Source organism: Mya arenaria, chromosome 4, assembly GCF_026914265.1.
Source record: "Mya arenaria isolate MELC-2E11 chromosome 4, ASM2691426v1".
Lineage (NCBI taxonomy): Eukaryota > Metazoa > Mollusca > Bivalvia > Myida > Myidae > Mya > Mya arenaria.
This window is the reverse complement of record NC_069125.1, coordinates 68,732,569-68,755,088: the sequence shown is the minus strand read 5'-3', so window position 1 is coordinate 68,755,088 and position 22,520 is coordinate 68,732,569. Positions and strand designations below refer to the sequence as shown.

The 22,520-nt window shown below is 42.5% G+C and overlaps 1 protein-coding gene across 5 annotated transcripts in view; it reads right to left on the bottom strand.

Annotated features, from left to right (window-relative positions):
• LOC128232810 (putative transporter SVOPL) overlaps positions 1-22,520 on the bottom strand; it is a 25,485-nt gene extending 2,965 nt beyond the window's left edge. The window contains exons 1-12 of one of the 5 annotated variants that reach the window (XM_052946556.1): positions 22,336-22,483; positions 21,861-21,979; positions 21,181-21,386; positions 20,955-21,053; positions 20,644-20,715; positions 18,964-19,088; positions 18,755-18,818; positions 18,128-18,253; positions 16,992-17,120; positions 16,313-16,466; positions 3,690-3,770; positions 2,847-3,040 (exon numbers count right to left, since the gene is read on the bottom strand). In XM_052946556.1, coding sequence (XP_052802516.1) covers positions 2,847-3,040; positions 3,690-3,770; positions 16,313-16,466; positions 16,992-17,120; positions 18,128-18,253; positions 18,755-18,818; positions 18,964-19,088; positions 20,644-20,715; positions 20,955-21,053; positions 21,181-21,386; positions 21,861-21,885 — 1,275 coding nt within the window. In that variant the 5' untranslated portion in view covers positions 21,886-21,979; positions 22,336-22,483. The other 4 variants (XM_052946554.1, XM_052946552.1, XM_052946555.1 and 1 more) reach the window with 4 other exon arrangements.

Genomic DNA, 22,520 nt, shown 5'->3' with positions numbered 1-22,520 from the left:
GGGTCTTGCATGCAACACATCGTCTTAGTATGTGGGACACATGTGGCAAGTTATTTTAAAACCTGTCCATACAAGGGAAAGTTATAGCCCGGACACGACAATCCATGCTCTATGTCCTTATATGCAGCACTCCATTGTAAATAAACACTAAGTGTGACCTTGACCTTAGAGGTAGGGACACGGGTCTTGCATGCGACACATCGTCTTGGTATGTGGAACACATGTGGCAAGTTATTTTAAAATATGTCCATACAAGGGAAAGTTACATCCCGGACACGACATCCTATGCTCTATGTCCTTATATGCAGCACTCCATTGTGAATAAACACTAAGTGTGACCTTGACCTTAGAGGTAGGAACACAGGTCTTGCACGCGACACGTCGTCTTGGCATGTGGAACACATGTGGCAAGTTATTTTAAAATCTGTCCATACAAGGGAAAGTTACAGCCCGGACAAGACAACCTATGCTCGATTGTGAATAAACACTAAGTGTGACCTTGACCTTAGAGATAGGAACACGGCACTGGCACCGGATTTTCAAACTCAAACATTTTTTCTAAAAATCAAAAAAAAATCTTTTAATTCCTCACTAAAAATTACAATACCGAATATGTGAAAAAATATTGATTTTTTTTTAAATATGCACTTTTCAAACTCAAACATTTTTTTAAAAATCAAAAAAAATCTTACAATTCCTCACTAAAAATTATAATACCGAATATGTGAAAAAATATTGATTTTTTTTTTATTTTTTAAAAAAATGTTTGAGTTGAAAATCCGGTGCCAGTGGAACACGGGTCTTGCACGCGACACATCGTCTTGGTATGTGGAACACATGTGGCAAGTTATTTTAAAATCTGTCCATACAAGAGAAAGTTACAGCCCGGACACGAGTTATTGAGCCGGACGGACGGACGGAGGGACGGATGGTGCGATTTTAATATGCCCACCTTCGGGGGCATAATAAAAAGTCAGTCAAAGGTCAATGTCAAGGACATCCGAGGACAACATTAATGCTTGTTTGCAAAACTGTTCACATGGTCAAAATTTCATTACTGTAGCTTTAAAAATTAAAAAGTAAGTCAAAAGGCGTGGCCAGCTTTTGCCCAAGGGGCATTATTTCAAATGTTTTCAAATGCATCATATGATGCTCCACAACAAATATCAAAGGTATGGGCCTTGTGGTTTGAAACAAGAAGATTTTGAAAATATTTCTTAAATAAGTCTCTAGGAAAATTGTGACACCCAGGGCAGTGCCAGTTTTGACCCAAGGGGCATAATTTGAACAACCATGACAGTGGACCACTAAATAAAGCCTTTTTCAAAATAGCAAGGATTTGCATAGTGGTTTCAGACAAAAAGGTTTCTAACATTTCCCAATTTAAGGGGGAGGCGGGGAGTCCGTCCCTTACAAAGAAAAGAGATCTCTTCCCGGGGCCTCCGCCAACGTCACCGAGGTCGTTTGTGTTGCCGCACTGGTCCCTTGCGGGACGATCTCCGCGGGGGGGGGGGGGGGGGCAGTAATGACCCCAGGGGCATAATTTGAACAAACCTTCACAAGCAATTGTGACTTTACATGTACACTTGGCTAAAAATAGACTTCGCTCATGTAGACTTGGCTAAAAATAAACTTGGCTAAAAATAACATTTTTTTATACTTTCAAGACCCATAATCCAGGTATGCATAAGCAGATCTGGCTGGTTTTCAAAAGTAACCGAGTTCTAAAGGATATCTAAATACTGTACAAGTTTCATCGAGATACAATCAAAACTGAAGACTGTATCAGGTTCACAAGCAATTGTTTACAGACGAACTGATTTTTTTATACTTTCAAGGCCCATAATCTAGGCATGCATGGGCGGATCTGGCTGGTTTTCGAAAGGAACCGAGCTCAAAATGGATATCTAGATACTGTACAAGTTTCATCGAGACACAATCAAAAATGAAGACCGTACCGTGTTCACAACCAATTGTTTACACAATAGCATTTTTTATACTATCAAGGCCCATAATCTAGGCATGCATGGGCGGATCTGGCTGGTTTTCGAAAGGAACCAAGCTCTAATGGATATCTAGATACTGTACAAGTTTCATCGAGATACAATAAAAAAATGAAGACTGTATCGTGTTCACAAGCAATTGTTTAAAGACGCACGGACGCACGGACGCATGGACGCACGGACGCACAGACGCACATACTACGTACGCATTACCATCGCATAAGCTCTTCTGGCCTTTGGCCAGTAGAGCTAAAACAAAACAAATCTGCCAATTTAGCATCTCCTTATAATACTTGCTCGTTTACAAACGTTATGGCAGATTAGCCGGTCTTTCAATGGGATGCGACTTGCAATACTGAAACTATTCTTTGGTCGTGTAAACATCATGATGCGTATTGTATTCAACTGTCACGGTTACCTCAGTCGTGTAGATGTTAACGAAGCTGTCATGCTTACCTCAGTCGTGTAGATGTAGACGAAGCTGTCCAATGCTTACCTCAGTCGTGTAGATGTAGACGAAGTTGGCATGCCTACCTCAGTCGTGTAAATGTACATGAAGCTGTCCAATGCTTACCTCAGTCGTGTAAATGTACACGAAGTTGGCATGCCTACCTCAGTCGTGTAGATGTACACGAAGTTGTCATGCTTACCTCAGTCGTGTAATGTACACGAAGTTGGCATGCCTACCTCAGTCGTGTAGATGTACACGAAGTTGTCATGCTTACCTCAGTCGTGTAAATGTAGACGAAGCTGTCCAATGCTTTCCTCAGTCGTGTAAATGTACATGAAGCTGTCCAATGCTTACCTCAGTCGTGTAAATGTAGACAAAGTTGTCATGCTTACCTCAGACGTGTAGATGTAGACGAAGTTGAATATTCCCGAGGAGAAACCCCGAACAGCGAAGATGAAGAACGTGAGCAACCCCTGTGACACGTGCAGCTGAATGAGCAGGAAGAAAACTGAGCAGCCCATGAAGTTGATTGCCCCCGTCCACCGCCGCCCAATCACGTCAATCAGCAACATGTTCAGGGGAAGCGCTGGGAAAGACGGCCATGTATATTAATTTCTAAGGCCCTGTGACATGTGCAGTACAGTTAGAAGAAGGCGGCTCTTGTTCACCACGACAAAATGGCGTCGAGCAGTAGCATATTTAAATTGATTTCATAATCTTTAAAGGCCTTATAAGATCGCTCGTGTCGCCCCAATCAGACCAACCAGTATAAAGCTTCTTATAATTATTAGGGCGATCTACAGGAAATGGAGCAAGCGCAGCACATGCCACGAAAGATCTTACTATTTTTGTAGAACGCCAAATTGAACTCCAACGTATTTGTCCTCGCACGTATTTGACTCACTAGCTCCGCTGTCTATACAGTCACGTAGTATTTCGGGGCGAAAGTGTACTCGCCCAGGCGTTTTATAGCTTAATTAAATCAGTAAATGTGTACTGAATACAATTCGATAGCTGATAACACATCTGTTTTAAATTGGGGTTCATGACGTAAGATCCAACTGCCTTCAGACAACGGCACCCTTAGCTGTCAAACAGAGCTATGTCGCTCATGTGCAGAGGGTACAGTGGACATTTGATCTCAGATCTACTCTACAAGATATGGAGCTACAGTAAATGGGGTAAATCCTCAATTATCATTCCCCCATAAATATGTACAAACACCAATAACTTACATGTAAACTCTCCCAGGGTACTCACGATCATCGACACATAGTCGTCATGCTTGAGAAGATTGCACTTACAACCCTGGTTGCCTAAAATAGACAAAATTATTTACAATAGTGTCATAAATTCTTCATAACATGGTGTCGACTACATAGACCAGCGGGGGGGGGGGTATAACATAAGGGCCGGTCCTTAACCACACAATAATCCTACCACGTGGACACACCTACCTCCTTGATGTGTAGGTCATAAACTACACAATTATCCTACCATGTGGACACTCCTGCCTCCTTGATGTGTAGGTCATAAACTAAACAATTATCCTACCATGTTGACACACCTGCCTCCTTGATGTGTAGGTCATAAACTACACATTTATCCTACCATGTTGACACACTACACAATTATCCTACCATGTTGACACACTACACAATTATCCTACCATGTTGACACACCTGCCTCCTTGATGTGTAGGTCATAAACTACACAATTATCCAACCACGTGGACACACCTGCCTCCTTGATGTGTAGGTCATAAACTACAAAATTATCCCACCACGTTGACACACCTGCCTCCTTGATGTGTAGGTCATAAACTACACAATTATCCTACCACGTGGACACTCCTGCCTCCTTGATGTGTAGGTCATAAACTACACAATTATCCTACCACGTGGACACTCCTGCCTCCTTGATGTGTAGGTCATAAACTACACAATTATCCTACCATGTGGACACTCCTGCCTCCTTGATGTGTAGGTCATAAACTACACAATTATCCTACCATGTGGACACTCCTGCCTCCTTGATGTGTAGGTCATAAACTACACAATTATCCTACCATGTGGACACACCTGCCTCCTTGATGTGTAGGTCATAAACTACAAAATTATCCTACCATGTGGACACACCTACCTCCTTGATGTGTAGGTCATAAACTACACAATTATACTACCATGTGGACACTCCTGCCTCCTTGATGTGTAGGTCATAAACTACAAAATTATCCTACCATGTGGACACTCCTGCCTCCTTGATGTGTAGGTCATAAACTACACAATTATCCTACCATGTGGACACTCCTGCCTCCTTGATGTGTAGGTCATAAACTACACAATTATCCTACCATGTGGACACTCCTGCCTTCTTGATGTGTAGGTCATAAACTACACAATTATCCTACCATGTGGACACACCTGCCTCCTTGATGTGTAGGTCATAAACTACACAATAATCCTACCACGTGGACACACCTGCCTCCTTGATGTGTAGGTCATAAACTACACAATTATCCTACCATGTTGACACACCTGCCTCCTTGATGTGTAGGTCATAAACTAAACAATTATCCTACCATGTTGACACTCCTGCCTCCTTGATGAGTAGGTCATAAACTACACAATTATCCTACCATGTGGACACACCTGCCTCCTTGATGTGTAGGTCATAAACTACAAATTCATCCTACCATGTGGACACACCTGCCTCCTTGATGTGTAGGTCATAAACTACAAAATTATCCTACCATGTGGACACTCCTGCCTCCTTGATGTGTAGGTCATAAACTACACAATTATCCTACCATGTGGACACACCTGCCTCCTTGATGTGTAGGTCATAAACTACAAAATTATCCTACCATGTGGACACACCTACCTCCTTGATGTGTAGGTCATAAACTACACAATTATACTACCATGTGGACACTCCTGCCTCCTTGATGTGTAGGTCATAAACTACAAAATTATCCTACCATGTGGACACTCCTGCCTCCTTGATGTGTAGGTCATAAACTAAACAATTATCCTACCATGTTGACACTCCTGCCTCCTTGATGTGTAGGTCATAAACTACACAATTATCCTACCATGTTGACACACCTGCCTCCTTGATGTGTAGGTCATAAACTAAACAATTATCCTACCATGTTGACACTCCTGCCTCCTTGATGAGTAGGTCATAAACTACACAATTATCCTACCATGTGGACACACCTGCCTCCTTGATGTGTAGGTCATTAACTACAAATTTATCCTACTATGTGGACACTCCTGCCTCCTTGATGTGTAGGTCATAAACTACAAATTTATCCTACCATGTGGACACTCCTGCCTCCTTGATGTGTAGGTCATAAACTACACAATTATCCTACCATGTGGACACACCTGCCTCCTTGATGTGTAGGTCATAAACTACACAATTATCCTACCATGTGGACACTCCTGCCTCCTTGATGTGTAGGTCACAACTACAAAATTATCCTACCATGTGGACACACCTGCCTCCTTGATGTGTAGGTCACAAACTACACAATTATCCTACCATGTGGACACACCTGCCTCCTTGATGTGTAGGTCATAAACTACACAATTATCCTACCATGTGGACACTCCTGTCTCCTTGTTGTGTAGGTCATAAACTACACAATTATCCTACCATGTGGACACTCCTGCCTCCTTGATGTGTAGGTCATAAACTACACAATTATCCTACCACGTGGACACTCCTGCCTCCTTGATGTGTAGGTCATAAACTACAAAATTATCCTACCATGTGGACACACCTGCCTCCTTGATGTGTAGGTCATAAACTACACAATTATCCTACCATGTGGACACTCCTGCCTCCTTGATGTGTAGGTCATAAACTACACAATTATCCTACCATGTTGACACACTACACAATTATCCTACCATGTTGCCACTCCTGCCTCCCTGATGTGTAGGTCATAAACTACACATTTATCCTACCATGTGGACACACCTGCCTCCTTGATGTGTAGGTCATAAACTACACAATTATCCTACCATGTTGACACTCCTGCCTCCTTGATGTGTAGGTCATAAACTACACAATTATCCTACCATGTTGACACACCTGCCTCCTTGATGTGTAGGTCATAAACTACACAATTATCCCACCACGTGGACACACCTGCCTCCTTGATGTGTAGGTCATAAACTACACAATTATCCCACCACGTTGACACACCTGCCTCCTTGATGTGTAGGTCATAAACTACACAATTATCCCACCACGTGGACACTCCTGCCTCCTTGATGCGTAGGTCATAAACTACACAATTATCCTACCACGTGGACACTCCTGCCTCCTTGATGTGTAGGTCATAAACTACACAATTATCCTACCACGTGGACACTCCTGCCTCCTTGATGTGTAGGTCATAAACTACACAATTATCCTACCATGTGGACACTCCTGCCTCCTTGATGTGTAGGTCATAAACTACACAATTATCCTACCATGTGGACACATCTGCCTCCTTGATGTGTAGGTCATAAACTACAAAATTATCCTACCATGTGGACACACCTACCTCCTTGATGTGTAGGTCATAAACTACACAATTATACTACCATGTGGACACTCCTGCCTCCTTGATGTGTAGGTCATAAACTACAAAATTATCCTACCATGTGGACACTCCTGCCTCCTTGATGTGTAGGTCATAAACTACACAATTATCCTACCATGTGGACACTCCTGCCTCCTTGATGTGTAGGTCATAAACTACACAATTATCCTACCATGTGGACACTCCTGCCTTCTTGATGTGTAGGTCATAAACTACACAATTATCCTACCATGTGGACACACCTGCCTCCTTGATGTGTAGGTCATAAACTACACAATTATCCTACCATGTTGACACTCCTGCCTCCTTGATGTGTAGGTCATAAACTAAACAATTATCCTACCATGTTGACACTCCTGCCTCCTTGATGAGTAGGTCATAAACTACACAATTACCCTACCATGTGGACACACCTGCCTCCTTGATGTGTAGGTCATAAACTACAAATTTATCCTACCATGTGGACACACCTGCCTCCTTGATGTGTAGGTCATAAACTACAAAATTATCCTACCATGTGGACACTCCTGCCTCCTTGATGTGTAGGTCATAAACTACACAATTATCCTACCATGTGGACACACCTGCCTCCTTGATGTGTAGGTCATAAACTACAAAATTATCCTACCATGTGGACACACCTACCTCCTTGATGTGTAGGTCATAAACTACACAATTATACTACCATGTGGACACTCCTGCCTCCTTGATGTGTAGGTCATAAACAACAAAATTATCCTACCATGTGGACACTCCTGCCTCCTTGATGTGTAGGTCATAAACTACACAATTATCCTACCATGTGGACACTCCTGCCTCCTTGATGTGTAGGTCATAAACTAAACAATTATCCTACCATGTGGACACTCCTGCCTCCTTGATGAGTAGGTCATAAACTACACAATTATCCTACCATGTTGACACTCCTGCCTCCTTGATGAGTAGGTCATAAACTACACAATTATCCTACCATGTGGACACACCTGCCTCCTTGATGTGTAGGTCATAAACTACAAATTTATCCTACCATGTGGACACACCTGCCTCCTTGATGTGTAGGTCATAAACTACAAAATTATCCTACCATGTGGACACACCTGCCTCCTTGATGTGTAGGTCACAAACTACAAAATTATCCTACCATGTGGACACACCTGCCTCCTTGATGTGTAGGTCACAAACTACACAATTATCCTACCATATTGACACACCTGTCTCCTTGATGTGTAGGTCATAAACTACAAAATTATCCAACCATGTGGACACACCTGCCTCCTTGATGTGTAGGTCATAAACTACACAATTATCCTACCATGTGGACACACCTGCCTCCTTGATGTGTAGGTCATAAACTACACAATTATCCTACCATGTTGACACACCTGCCTCCTTGATGTGTAGGTCATAAACTACACAATTATCCTACCATGTGGACACTCCTGCCTCCTTGATGTGTAGGTCATAAACTACAAAATTATCCTTCCATGTGGACACACCTGCCTCCTTGATGTGTAGGTCATAAACTACACAATTATCCTACCATGTGGACACTCCTGCCTCCTTGATGTGTAGGTCATAAACTACACAATTATCCTACCATGTTGACACACTACACAATTATCCTACCATGTTGCCACTCCTGCCTCCCTGATGTGTAGGTCATAAACTACACATTTATCCTACCATGTGGACACACCTGCCTCCTTGATGTGTAGGTCATAAACTACACAATTATCCCCCACGTGGACACACCTGCCTCCTTGATGTGTAGGTCATAAACTACACAATTATCCCACCACGTTGACACACCTGCCTCCTTGATGTGTAGGTCATAAACTACACAATTATCCCACCACGTGGACACTCCTGCCTCCTTGATGTGTAGGTCATAAACTACACAATTATCCTACCACGTGGACACTCCTGCCTCCTTGATGTGTAGGTCATAAACTACACAATTATCCTACCACGTGGACACTCCGGCCTCCTTGATGTGTAGGTCATAAACTACACAATTATCCAACCATGTGGACACTCCTGCCTCCTTGATGTGTAGGTCATAAACTACACAATTATCCTACCATGTGGACACACCTGCCTCCTTGATGTGTAGGTCATAAACTACAAAATTATCCTACCATGTGGACACACCTACCTCCTTGATGTGTAGGTCATAAACTACACAATTATCCTACCATGTGGACACTCCTGCCTCCTTGATGTGTAGGTCATAAACTACACAATTATCCTACCATGTGGACACTCCTGCCTCCTTGATGTGTAGGTCATAAACTACACAATTATCCTACCATGTGGACACTCCTGCCTCCTTGATGTGTAGGTCATAAACTACACAATTATCCTACCATGTGGACACTCCTGCCTTCTTGATGTGTAGGTCATAAACTACACAATTATCCTACCATGTGGACACACCTGCCTCCTTGATGTGTAGGTCATAAACTACACAATTATCCTACCATGTTGACACACCTGCCTCCTTGATGTGTAGGTCATAAACTACACAATTATCCTACCATGTTGACACTCCTGCCTCCTTGATGAGTAGGTCATAAACTACACAATTACCCTACCATGTGGACACACCTGCCTCCTTGATGTGTAGGTCATAAACTACAAATTTATCCTACCATGTGGACACACCTGCCTCCTTGATGTGTAGGTCATAAACTACAAATTTATCCTACCATGTGGACACACCTGCCTCCTTGATGTGTAGGTCATAAACTACAAAATTATCCTACCATGTGGACACACCTGCCTCCTTAAGGTGTAGGTCATAAACTACACAATTATCCTACCATGTGGACACTCCTGCCTCCTTGATGTGTAGGTCATAAACTACACAATTATCCTACCATGTGGACACTCCTGCCTCCTTGATGTGTAGGTCATAAACTACACAATTATCCTACCATGTGGACACTCCTGCCTCGTTGATGTGTAGGTCATAAACTACACAATTATCCTACCATGTGGACACACCTGCCTCCTTGATGTGTAGGTCATAAACTACACAATAATCCTACCATGTGGACACTCCTGCCTCCTTGATGTGTAGGTCATAAACTACACAATTATCCTACCATGTTGACACACCTGCCTCCTTGATGTGTAGGTCATAAACTACACAATTATCCTACCATGTGGACACTCCTGCCTCCTTGATGTGTAGGTCATAAACTACACAATTATCCTACCATGTGGACACTCCTGCCTCCTTGATGTGTAGGTCACAAACTACACAATTATCCTACCATGTGGACACACCTGCCTCCTTGATGTGTAGGTCACAAACTACACAATTATCCTACCATGTGGACACACCTGCCTCCTTGATGTGTAGGTCATAAACTACACAATTATCCTACCATGTGGACACACCTGCCTCCTTGATGTGTAGGTCACAAACTACACAATTATCCTACCATGTGGACACACCTGCCTCCTTGATGTGTAGGTCATAAACTCACAAACTACACAATTATCCTACCATGTTGACACTCCTGCCTCCTTGATGTGTAGGTCATAAACTACACAATTATCCTACCATGTGGACACACCTGCCTCCTTGATGTGTAGGTCATAAACTACACAATTATCCTACCATGTGGACACACCTGCCTCCTTGATGTGTAGGTCATAAACTACACAATTATCCTACCATGTGGACACTCCTGCCTCTTTGATGTGTAGGTCATAAACTACACAATTATCCTACCATGTGGACACTCCTGCCTCTTTGATGTGTAGGTCACAAACTACACAATTATCCCACCATGTTGACACTCCTGCCTCCTTGATGTGTAGGTCATAAACTACACAATTATCCTACCATGTGGACACTCCTGCCTCCTTGATGTGTAGGTCATAAACTACACAATAATCCTACCATGTGGACACTCCTGCCTCCTTGATGTGTAGGCCATAAACTACACAATTATCCTACCATGTTGACACACCTGCCTCCTTGATGTGTAGGTCACAAACTACACAATTATCCTACCATGTTGACACACCTGCCTCCTTGATGTGTAGGTCATAAACTACACAATAATCCTACCATGTGGACACTCCTGCCTCCTTGATGTGTAGGTCACAAACTACACAATTATCCTACCATGTTGACACACCTGCCTCCTTGATGTGTAGGTCATAAACTGCACAATAATCCTACCATGTGGACACTCCTGCCTCCTTGATGTGTAGGTCATAAACTACACAATTATCCTACCATGTGGACACTCCTGCCTCCTTGATGTGTAGGTCATAAACTACACAATTATCCTACCATGTTGACACACCTGCCTCCTTGATGTGTAGGTCATAAACTACACAATTATCCTACCATGTGGACACACCTGCCTCCTTGATGTGTAGGTCATAAACTACACAATTATCCTACCATGTGGACACTCCTGCCTCCTTGATGTGTAGGTCACAAACTACACAATTATCCTACCATGTGGACACACCTGCCTCCTTGATGTGTAGGTCACAAACTACACAATTATCCTACCATGTGGACACACCTGCCTCCTTGATGTGTAGGTCACAAACTACACAATTATCCTACCATGTTGACACTCCTGCCTCCTTGATGTGTAGGTCATAAACTAAACAATTATCCTACCATGTGGACACACCTGCCTCCTTGATGTGTAGGTCATAAACTACACAATTATCCTACCATGTGGACACTCCTGCCTCCTTGATGTGTAGGTCACAAACTACACAATTATCCTACCATGTGGACACTCCTGCCTCCTTGATGTGTAGGTCATAAACTACACAATTATCCTACCATGTGGACACTCCTGCCTCCTTGATGTGTAGGTCATAAACTACACAATTATCCTACCATGTGGACACTCCTGCCTCCTTGATGTGTAGGTCACAAACTACACAATTATCCTACCATGTGGACACTCCTGCCTCCTTGATGTGTAGGTCATAAACTACACAATTATCCTACCATGTGGACACTCCTGCCTCCTTGATGTGTAGGTCATAAACTACACAATTATCCTACCATGTGGACACTCCTGCCTCCTTGATGTGTAGGTCACAAACTACACAATTATCCTACCATGTGGACACACCTGCCTCCTTGATGTGTAGGTCATAAACTACACAATTATCCTACCATGTTGACACTCCTGCCTCCTTGATGTGTAGGTCACAAACTACACAATTATCCTACCATGTGGACACACCTGCCTCCTTGATGACCTACTTGATGTGTAGGTCATAAACTACACAATTATCCTACCATGTGGACACACCTGCCTCCTTGATGTGTAGGTCACAAACTACACAATTATCCTACCATGTGGACACTCCTGCCTCCTTGATGTGTTGGTCATAAACTACACAATTATCCTACCATATTGACACACCTGCCTCCTTGATGTGTAGGTCATAAACTACAAAATTATCCTACCATGTGGACACACCTGCCTCCTTGATGTGTAGGTCATAAACTACACAATTATCCTACCATGTGGACACACCTGCCTCCTTGTTGTGTAGGTCATAAACTACACAATTATCCTACCATGTGGACACACCTGCCTCCTTGATGTGTAGGTCACAAACTACACAATTATCCTACCATGTGGACACTCCTGCCTCCTTGATGTGTAGGTCATAAACTACACAATTATCCTACCATGTGGACACACCTGCCTCCTTGATGTGTAGGTCATAAACTACACAATTATCCTACCATGTGGACACACCTGCCTCCTTGATGTGTAGGTCACAAACTACACAATTATCCTACCATGTGGACACACCTGCCTCCTTGATGTGTAGGTCACAAACTACACAATTATCCTACCATGTGGACACACCTGCCTCCTTGATGTGTAGGTCATAAACTACACAATTATCCTACCATGTGGACACTCCTGCCTCCTTGATGTGTAGGTCACAAACTACACAATTATCCTACCATGTGGACACACCTGCCTCCTTGATGTGTAGGTCATAAACTACACAATTATCCTACAATGTGGACACTCCTGCCTCCTTGATGTGTAGGTCACAAACTACACAATTATCCTACCATGTTGACACACCTGCCTCCTTGATGTGTAGGTCATAAACTACACAATTATCCTACCATGTGGACACACCTGCCTCCTTGATGTGTAGGTCACAAACTACACAATTATCCTACCATGTGGACACACCTGCCTCCTTGATGAGTAGGTCATAAACTACACAATTATCCTACCATGTGGACACTCCTGCCTCCTTGATGTGTAGGTCATAAACTACACAATTATCCTACCATGTTGACACACCTGCCTCCTTGATGTGTAGGTCATAAACTACACAATTATCCTACCATGTGGACACACCTGCCTCCTTGATGTGTAGGTCACAAACTACACAATTATCCTACCATGTGGACACACCTGCCTCCTTGATGTGTAGGTCATAAACTACACAATTATCCTACCATGTGGACACTCCTGCCTCCTTGATGTGTAGGTCATAAACTACACAATTATCCTACCATGTGGACACTCCTGCCTCCTTGATGTGTAGGTCACAAACTACACAATTATCCTACCATGTGGACACTCCTGCCTCCTTGATGTGTAGGTCATAAACTACACAATTATCCTACCATGTGGACACACCTGCCTCCTTGTTGTGTAGGTCATAAACTACACAATTATCCTACCATGTGGACACTCCTGCCTCCTTGATGTGTAGGTCACAAACTACACAATTATCCTACCATGTGGACACTCCTGCCTCCTTGATGTGTAGGTCATAAACTACACAATTATCCTACCATGTGGACACACCTGCCTCCTTGATGTGTAGGTCATAAACTACACAATTATCCTACCATGTGGACACACCTGCCTCCTTGATGTGTAGGTCATAAACTACACAATTATCCTACCATGTGGACACTCCTGCCTCCTTGATGTGTAGGTCACAAACTACACAATTATCCTACCATGTGGACACTCCTGCCTCCTTGATGAGTAGGTCATAAACTACACAATTATCCTACCACGTGGACACTCCTGCCTCCTTGATGTGTAGGTCATAAACTACACAATTATCCTACCATGTGGACACTCCTGCCTCCTTGATGTGTAGGTCACAAACTACACAATAATCCTACCATGTGGACACTCCTGCCTCCTTGATGTGTAGGTCATAAACTACACAATTATCCTACCATGTGGACACTCCTGCCTCCTTGATGTGTAGGTCATAAACTACACAATTATCCTACCATGTGGACACTCCTGCCTCCTTGATGTGTAGGTCACAAACTACACAATTATCCTACCATGTGGACACTCCTGCCTCCTTGATGTGTAGGTCACAAACTACACAATTATCCTACCATGTGGACACTCCTGCCTCCTTGATGAGTAGGTCATAAACTACACAATTATTCTACCATGTGGACACTCCTGCCTCCTTGATGTGTAGGTCACAAACTACACAATTATCCTACCATGTGGACACACCTGCCTCCTTGATGTGTAGGTCATAAACTACACAATTATCCTACCATGTGGACACTCCTGCCTCCTTGATGTGTAGGTCATAAACTACACAATTATCCTACCATGTGGACACACCTGCCTCCTTGATGTGTAGGTCATAAACTACACAATTATCCTACCATGTGGACACTCCTGCCTCCTTGATGTGTAGGTCACAAACTACACAATTATCCTACCATGTGGACACACCTGCCTCCTTGATGTGTAGGTCACAAACTACACAATTATCCTACCATGTGGACACACCTGCCTCCTTGATGTGTAGGTCATAAACTACACAATTATCCTACCATGTGGACACACCTGCCTCCTTGATGAGTAGGTCATAAACTACACAATTATCCTACCATGTGGACACACCTGCCTCCTTGATGTGTAGGTCATAAACTACACAATTATCCTACCATGTGGACACACCTGCCTCCTTGATGTGTAGGTCATAAACTACACAATTATCCTACCATGTGGACACTCCTGCCTCCTTGATGTGTAGGTCACAAACTACACAATTATCCTACCATGTTGACACACCTGCCTCCTTGATGTGTAGGTCATAAACTACACAATTATCCTACCATGTGGACACTCCTGCCTCCTTGATGTGTAGGTCACAAGCTACACAATTATCCTACCATGTGGACACTCCTGCCTCCTTGATGTGTAGGTCATAAACTACACAATAATCCTACCATGTGGACACACTTGCCTCCTTGATGTGTAGGTCATAAACTACACAATAATCCTACCATGTGGACACACTTGCCTCCTTGATGTGTAGGTCATAAACTACACAATTATCCTACCATGTTGACACACCTGCCTCCTTGATGTGTAGGTCACAAACTACACAATTATCCTACCATGTGGACACTCCTGCCTCCTTGATGTGTAGGTCACAAACTACAAAATTATCCTACCATGTGGACACACCTGTCTCCTTGATGTGTAGGTCATAAACTACACAATAATCCTACCATGTGGACACTCCTGCCTCCTTGATGTGTAGGTCATAAACTACACAATTATCCTACCATGTGGACACACCTGTCTCCTTGATGTGTAGGTCATAAACTACACAATAATCCTACCATGTGGACACTCCTGCCTCCTTGATGTGTAGGTCATAAACTACACAATTATCCTACCACGTGGACACTCCTGCCTCCTTGATGTGTAGGTCATAAACTGCACAATTATCCTACCATGTGGACACTCCTGCCTCCTTGATGTGTAGGTCACAAACTACACAATTATCCTACCATGTGGACACACCTGCCTCCTTGATGTGTAGGTCATAAACTACACAATTATCCTACCATGTGGACACTCCTGCCTCCTTGATGTGTAGGTCATAAACTACACAATTATCCTACCATATTGACACACCTGCCTCCTTGATGTGTAGGTCATAAACTACACAATTATCCTACCATGTGGACACACCTGCCTCCTTGATGTGTAGGTCATAAACTACACAATTATCCTACCATGTTGACACTCCGGCCTCCTTGATGTGTAGGTCATAAACTACACAATTATCCTACCATGTGGACACACCTGCCTCCTTGATGTGTAGGTCATAAACTACACAATTATCCTACCATGTTGACACTCCTGCCTCCTTGGAGTTGTGTATAACATAAGGGCCGATTCTAAACCACACAACTTTTCTTCCACGTGGACTCACCTGCCTCCTTGGTGTTGTGTAGTTGAAGGATCTCTGCGCTAGCTAGCACCATGCCGTAGTACGTGAGAGCCGTGCCGAACCACAGTATCCACACCTGGAACGTCGTCCGCATGTACATCCGGCTGAACAACAATTTCGGGTTGCCACGGTCTTCCTTGGGAGAGATTAGTGTTAAGATTATAATTAGTGCTTGTACAGTTTTAAATTATACAAGTTATTTAATATAAGAGAATTCAAGTTCATGACAATGACTTTGTGTTTTATCAGACGATCAACGGTCTCAAGTCGTCTTTTTTTAAAACAAGATATGTGAAGCTTACATATATGTATGAAGTAAGTTGATATGTTGTAAGACTAATTCGTGAGACTTCTCCAAAGTTGGCAATGATACAAGAATTCAATAGTACACATATGCACATTGCCACTGAAACCACTTGTACTCGGTTTTGTGTCAATGTAAACGGCCAACACCGCGAGCCGCAACCACAGACGACGACGACGACGGAACCACCGAGGCTTTACCAGTATTTCAACATTTTTCTTCGAAAAACTGACGAACAAGTAGGTCCTGCCGCAAAGTTTTCCGCATTGTTCTCATTCTTAGTATATCAGAGATATTCTTGTTAAGGGATTAGGCCACAGGACGACCATCAGTTGTTCCATTGTTGCTGTTACGTACCTGCGTTTCTGCCACCAATTCCCCCTCCGGCATTTTGGTTTTATTTGTCTTTGCAATATACTTCAAAATTTTAAGTGCTTCATGTTTTCGACCAGCACCGACTAAATATCTCGCCGACTGTGGTAGAAACTGAAAAGGAAACAAACCTTCTGTCAATATCAGCGGGTGGTTATTCTATAGGAACAAATGGTGAAACATAATTATTCTTTAAAAAGAGTATACCATGTTAATCTTAAAAAAAAAAATTACATTATTTAAACAAAAATAACATCTCATGCACTGCATTGTACGACGAGTATTTCCTGTAAACCTTTCAACACTGAAAGCCAAATGTTCTGTCTCCGTATATTCTGTAAAATGCGGAGTTTACTTTCTACAAAGCACTTGATTTAACTTGTTTAACCTCGGCATATTAATCAAATCCTCTATTTGAACATTTGCTTCTGGTCTTTATTTACAAAACATGAACATTTCGTAGAAAATTATGGAGTATTGAAAAAGTTAGTTCATCTTGAAGTCTAATATCTCATATACAATATATGCAATGATAAAAAAAACCTCGAGTGATTGAATTAGGAAATCAAATGTTCATTGCCAATTAAATAAAAAACCATCAATGAAGTGTTGTCTGATAATAATGGACCTTTCAATCCATTTAGATGATGAAAAACAATTAAGATTTGATTATTGAGATTAATAATACAAGGAAAAATACAGAGACAAGAGAATTGATATGTATCGCGTAAGAGTTACGCGTAAGAGATAATGATTTCAGAGAGGTGTCGGTTTATAATGCTAACCAAGAATTGAAACTAAGAAGGGCATACCCCAAATAATTTACAACCCGATGAAACACGGGGGTGGTGATCAATTAAAACACAAGTGAAATTGAGCTAAACTTTCATGCAATTATCGTCACTAGAATATGGTTGTAGATAACCTTTCCTTCAATAACGTGCTTCAGGTGGTCTGGAGATATAATACCCAAAACGTAGATAATAGTGACAACGCCTTAAACATTTATCATGGGCAGATTACTCGGACGGTTTAGGACAATGATTAGATTTGCATTAAAGTAAGCATATAACATAACTAGTCTTTAGGAAGGACCATCGTGCGTTAATTTTCTTCCTTACTTTAAAGAGTACGATGATAGCGAGACAGGGCATTGAGGAGAGGAAGAGCAGCCATCGCCAACCGAGCCGGGGGATCACAATGGCCGCCAGACATATCTCAAACATGGTTCCGCTAGCCCAGCACACCTAAAGGGGAGGATGAATTATGCATTATAAACAGAGTGTAGCTCCACCAGACGGGCCGGGGTATCACAATGGCGCCAGACATATCTCAAACATGGTTCCGCTAGCCCAGCACACCTAAAGGGGAGGATGAATTATGCATTATAAACAGAGCGTAGCTCCACCAGACGTGCCGGGGTATCACAATGGCCGCAAGACAATTTCGCTAGCCCAGCACACCTGACGGGGACGGATATTATGTGTTATATAACACAGTAGCACAGTGAAACAGCGCCAGTCAAGCCTGTGAAACACGATGGCGGCCAGTCAGCTATCAACCATACCTGTACAAGGAGAGGTGAGGTTGGGTTGAGCATGGTGCCAGAATGCACGTTCATATCTAAGCAATTCTCGAGTATACTAGTAATTGACAACCATGAATTTGCTAAACAGTATCTAGCATAGTAATATGTCAGAAAGCGATTTTATTTTTTATTATTTTTTTAATTCGCAATGTCTACTTACCGTGCCGAATATGAGTATTTTCGCTCTGTATTTCTGTGGTAGATATTCTGTTAAAAGCGTAAACCTGAGAAAAAGAAAAGCTAATCATTGTTGTATTTACACTTTTGATGTTAAAGGCATTCCAGCTTAGAGTGTTTAAACGTTTATCTTTGGTTTGAATTGGAAACAATTATCATTATGTCCTCGGGTGGAGCAAAGTATACACTTACCCGTGGGGCATACCTGCCATGCCGCCGCCAACGAGGCCCCGGAGAATGAGGACCCAGGCGTACGTAGGGCTAAATGACGTCAGGAGGCCAAAGTACCACACCACGAACGATGCCAATAGTAGATTCTGAAACACAAAGCAATACTTCAATTTGACATCAATACCATGACATGCTGTTTGTATTCATTGGTAACAATATCGCGACATGTCGTTTTCACACATCAACAGCAATACCATGACATGTTGTTTGTATGCATTGGTAACAATATCGCGACATGTCGTTTTCACACATTAACAGCAATACCATGACATGCTGTTTGTATGCATTGGTAACAATATCGCGACATGTCTTTTTCACACATTGACGCCAATACCAAAACGTGTGGTTTGTACACACTGAATCCAATACCATGGTGTTTTGTTTGTACACACTGACACCAATACCATGACGTTTTGTTTGTACACATTGGCAGCAATACCGTGACATGCTGTCTGTACACGTTGGCATCAATACCGTGACATGTTGTCTGTACACGTTGGCAGCAATACCGTGACATGTTGTTTGTACACATTACAAGCAATACCGTGATATGTTTCTGTTCACGTTGGCAGTAATACCGTGACATGTTGTCTGTACACGTTGACAGCAATACCGTGACATGTTGTTTGTACACATTACAAGCAATACCGTGACATGTTGTCTGTTCACGTTGGCAACATTACCGTGACATGTTGTTTGAACACATTACAAGCAATATCGTGACATGTTGTCTGTACACGTTGGCAGCATTACCGTGACATGTTGTTTGTACACATTACAAGCAATACCGTGACATGTTGTCTGTTCACGTTGGCAGCAATACCGTGACATGTTGTCTGTACACTTTGGCAGCAATACATAGACATGTTGTCTGTGCACGTTAGCAGCAATACCGTGACATGTTGTTTGTAAACGTTGGCAGCAATACCATGACATGTTGTTTGTGCACGTTAGCAGCAATACCGTGACATGTTGTCTGTACACATTACCAGTAATACCATGACATGTTGTTTGTGCACGTTAGCAGCAATACCGTGACATATTGTCTGTACACATTACCAGCAATACTGTGACGTGTTGTTTGTGCAAGTTAGCAGCAATACCGTGACATATTCTCTGTACACATTACTAGCAATACTGTGACGTGTTGTTTGTAAACGTTAGCAGCAATACCGTGACATGTTGTCTGTACACATTACCAGTAATACCATGACATGTTGTTTGTGCACGTTAGCAGCAATACCGTGACATATTGTCTGTACACATTACCAGCAATACTGTGACGTGTTGTTTGAGCAAGTTAGCAGCAATATCGTGACATATTGTCTGTACACATTACCAGCAATACCGTGACACGTTGTTTGTGCCCGTTAGCAGCAATACCGTGACATGTTGTCTGTACACATTACCAGCAATACCGTGACGTATTGTTTGTACACGTTGGCAGCAATACCGTGACGTGTTGTTTGTACACGTTGGCAGCAATACCGTGACATGTAGTTTGTACACATTGAATAAGTGCCCTGACGTGTACACACTGCCACTGGTAAATGTTGTTTTGTAATAAAGTTATTTGAAAGCAAAAATATACTACGTTAACATTTATATGATCAACGAGAAACAAAAAACAGCAAAACTTACATTTCTACGGCCGTATCTGTCCGCCAGCATTCCCCACATGGGCGACAACACACCCATACCAATGAACACAACCTGTGAATATCAAATTAAAGCATAACCAAAGCACACGTTATTTATGAGTGAACGTTATGGATCAGTTGTAACGTTTCTTTATCTTTTAAAATACCTCAATCTGCGCCAGTAAGAGAACAACGTTGTTAACAGTGGTGTGAAATAATGTGGTAAACAATGTCGCATACATACAAAATATTGAGTAGAATTCATGGTACTAATCGTCACAACTTGGCACAGGGGTAAACCGGTGTACTTACAGTGGTTATCATGGCAACCTGTGCCTGGGAGAGGCCCCAGTCACACCTCAGAACGGGAGACAACACCGCCAGCAGCATCATCTCACATGCATCGGCTACCTAAAACAATGTCGAATTCGGAACATAAACGACGAATGTTGGGCGGTAGTGAACGTGTGAGCAAACTCATTAACGACCAAGCCAAAGCCGTAACGTACCAACATTAAACATGTTGGTAGGTACGTACAGAGAAAAGTCCGGTGATGGCCCACAACTGGAACTGGAACCAGCCGATTCCAAGTTGCTCCACCGCCTCCTCCACCGTGAACGTCCCGGTGACGCCATTGCCCGTGTTCCCCGACCGTTCGTCTGACGGCTTCCGCCCCGCCCGGGAGTGGGTCGCCCTGACGGAAACCTCCGTATCATCATCACTGTTCAGTTGGGCTGATATTTCTGTGAAGAAAAACAATACATTAGAAAACGAGAGAACCGAAAATGGATAACAACAGTCGAAAAATTTTCATACTCAACCAAGAGGCACGACACGACACATACTAAAGTCAAAACCGTGTGTGTGTTTTATCACTGTCTATGCTGGTCACAGGTGCACTGTTTTACTTGTGTAATCATTTTGGAACAGTTTTGTGGTTATTGTCAATGGTTTTGTACGCCGACGGCGACCAAGAATTACTCAGCGACGACGACAAGTAATGCCCTCGACGTTCGTATTCTGCCTTTGAAGAAAAGACGAACTTAATTAAACCACTGATATCAAACATAAAGACCTTCAGATATTTTATTGTACAGTATGCTTTTGGGTTTCCATAAAGCTCGGTTTGGAAGAAGATCCAGTTACGCTAGGAAAAATCGGTTTTATTGGTTACGGTGGAAAATGTACTAATTTTATACTTAGGTAAATATTCTGACCTACTTGTATAAAACACTTCTCCATCTAACAATTCCATCTCAGAATGGTTTCAACCAGTTGTAAAATGTAGTACCTCCATCAGACAAGTCAAACATAACATGTACACGGCCACATCCTGCTGTAGAGAGCACACTTGTAGCAGATCGATATCCATAGTATTGAACTAAGAGGATGCTTCCCGTGGTACAGCGGCAACAATGAGGCTTACTTTTGGTGGTAATGATCGGTACAGTATCATACAAAAACATGCTCTGGATAAGAAAGTGATCATGTAACCTGGAGTTAGCATTGGAGACGGCACGGTTTCACTATCACGAACATTAAGTCTAAGAGCTTTTAAATTATATAAGCATTGTCACAGCTATGTGACACCACGACACGATCAGCTCACGTCGAATATATGTGATATCGTTCATGCTTTTTGTCAGTCAGTTCATGATAACATACGTACGTATAAAGTGCTCAATTACATACCTTCATCTGTATTTAATTTTGAGTATTTCACAGACATAAACGTCCTATTATCCCTGTCTTCATTCATCAGTTTTCATTAGGTAGATTTTTCACATAGAACTGTACGATGTTACAGTCTATATTTTCGTAGGAAAATTAACCTGTTTATACTCAAGTGCATGTATAGTGATATTACCTATGCAATT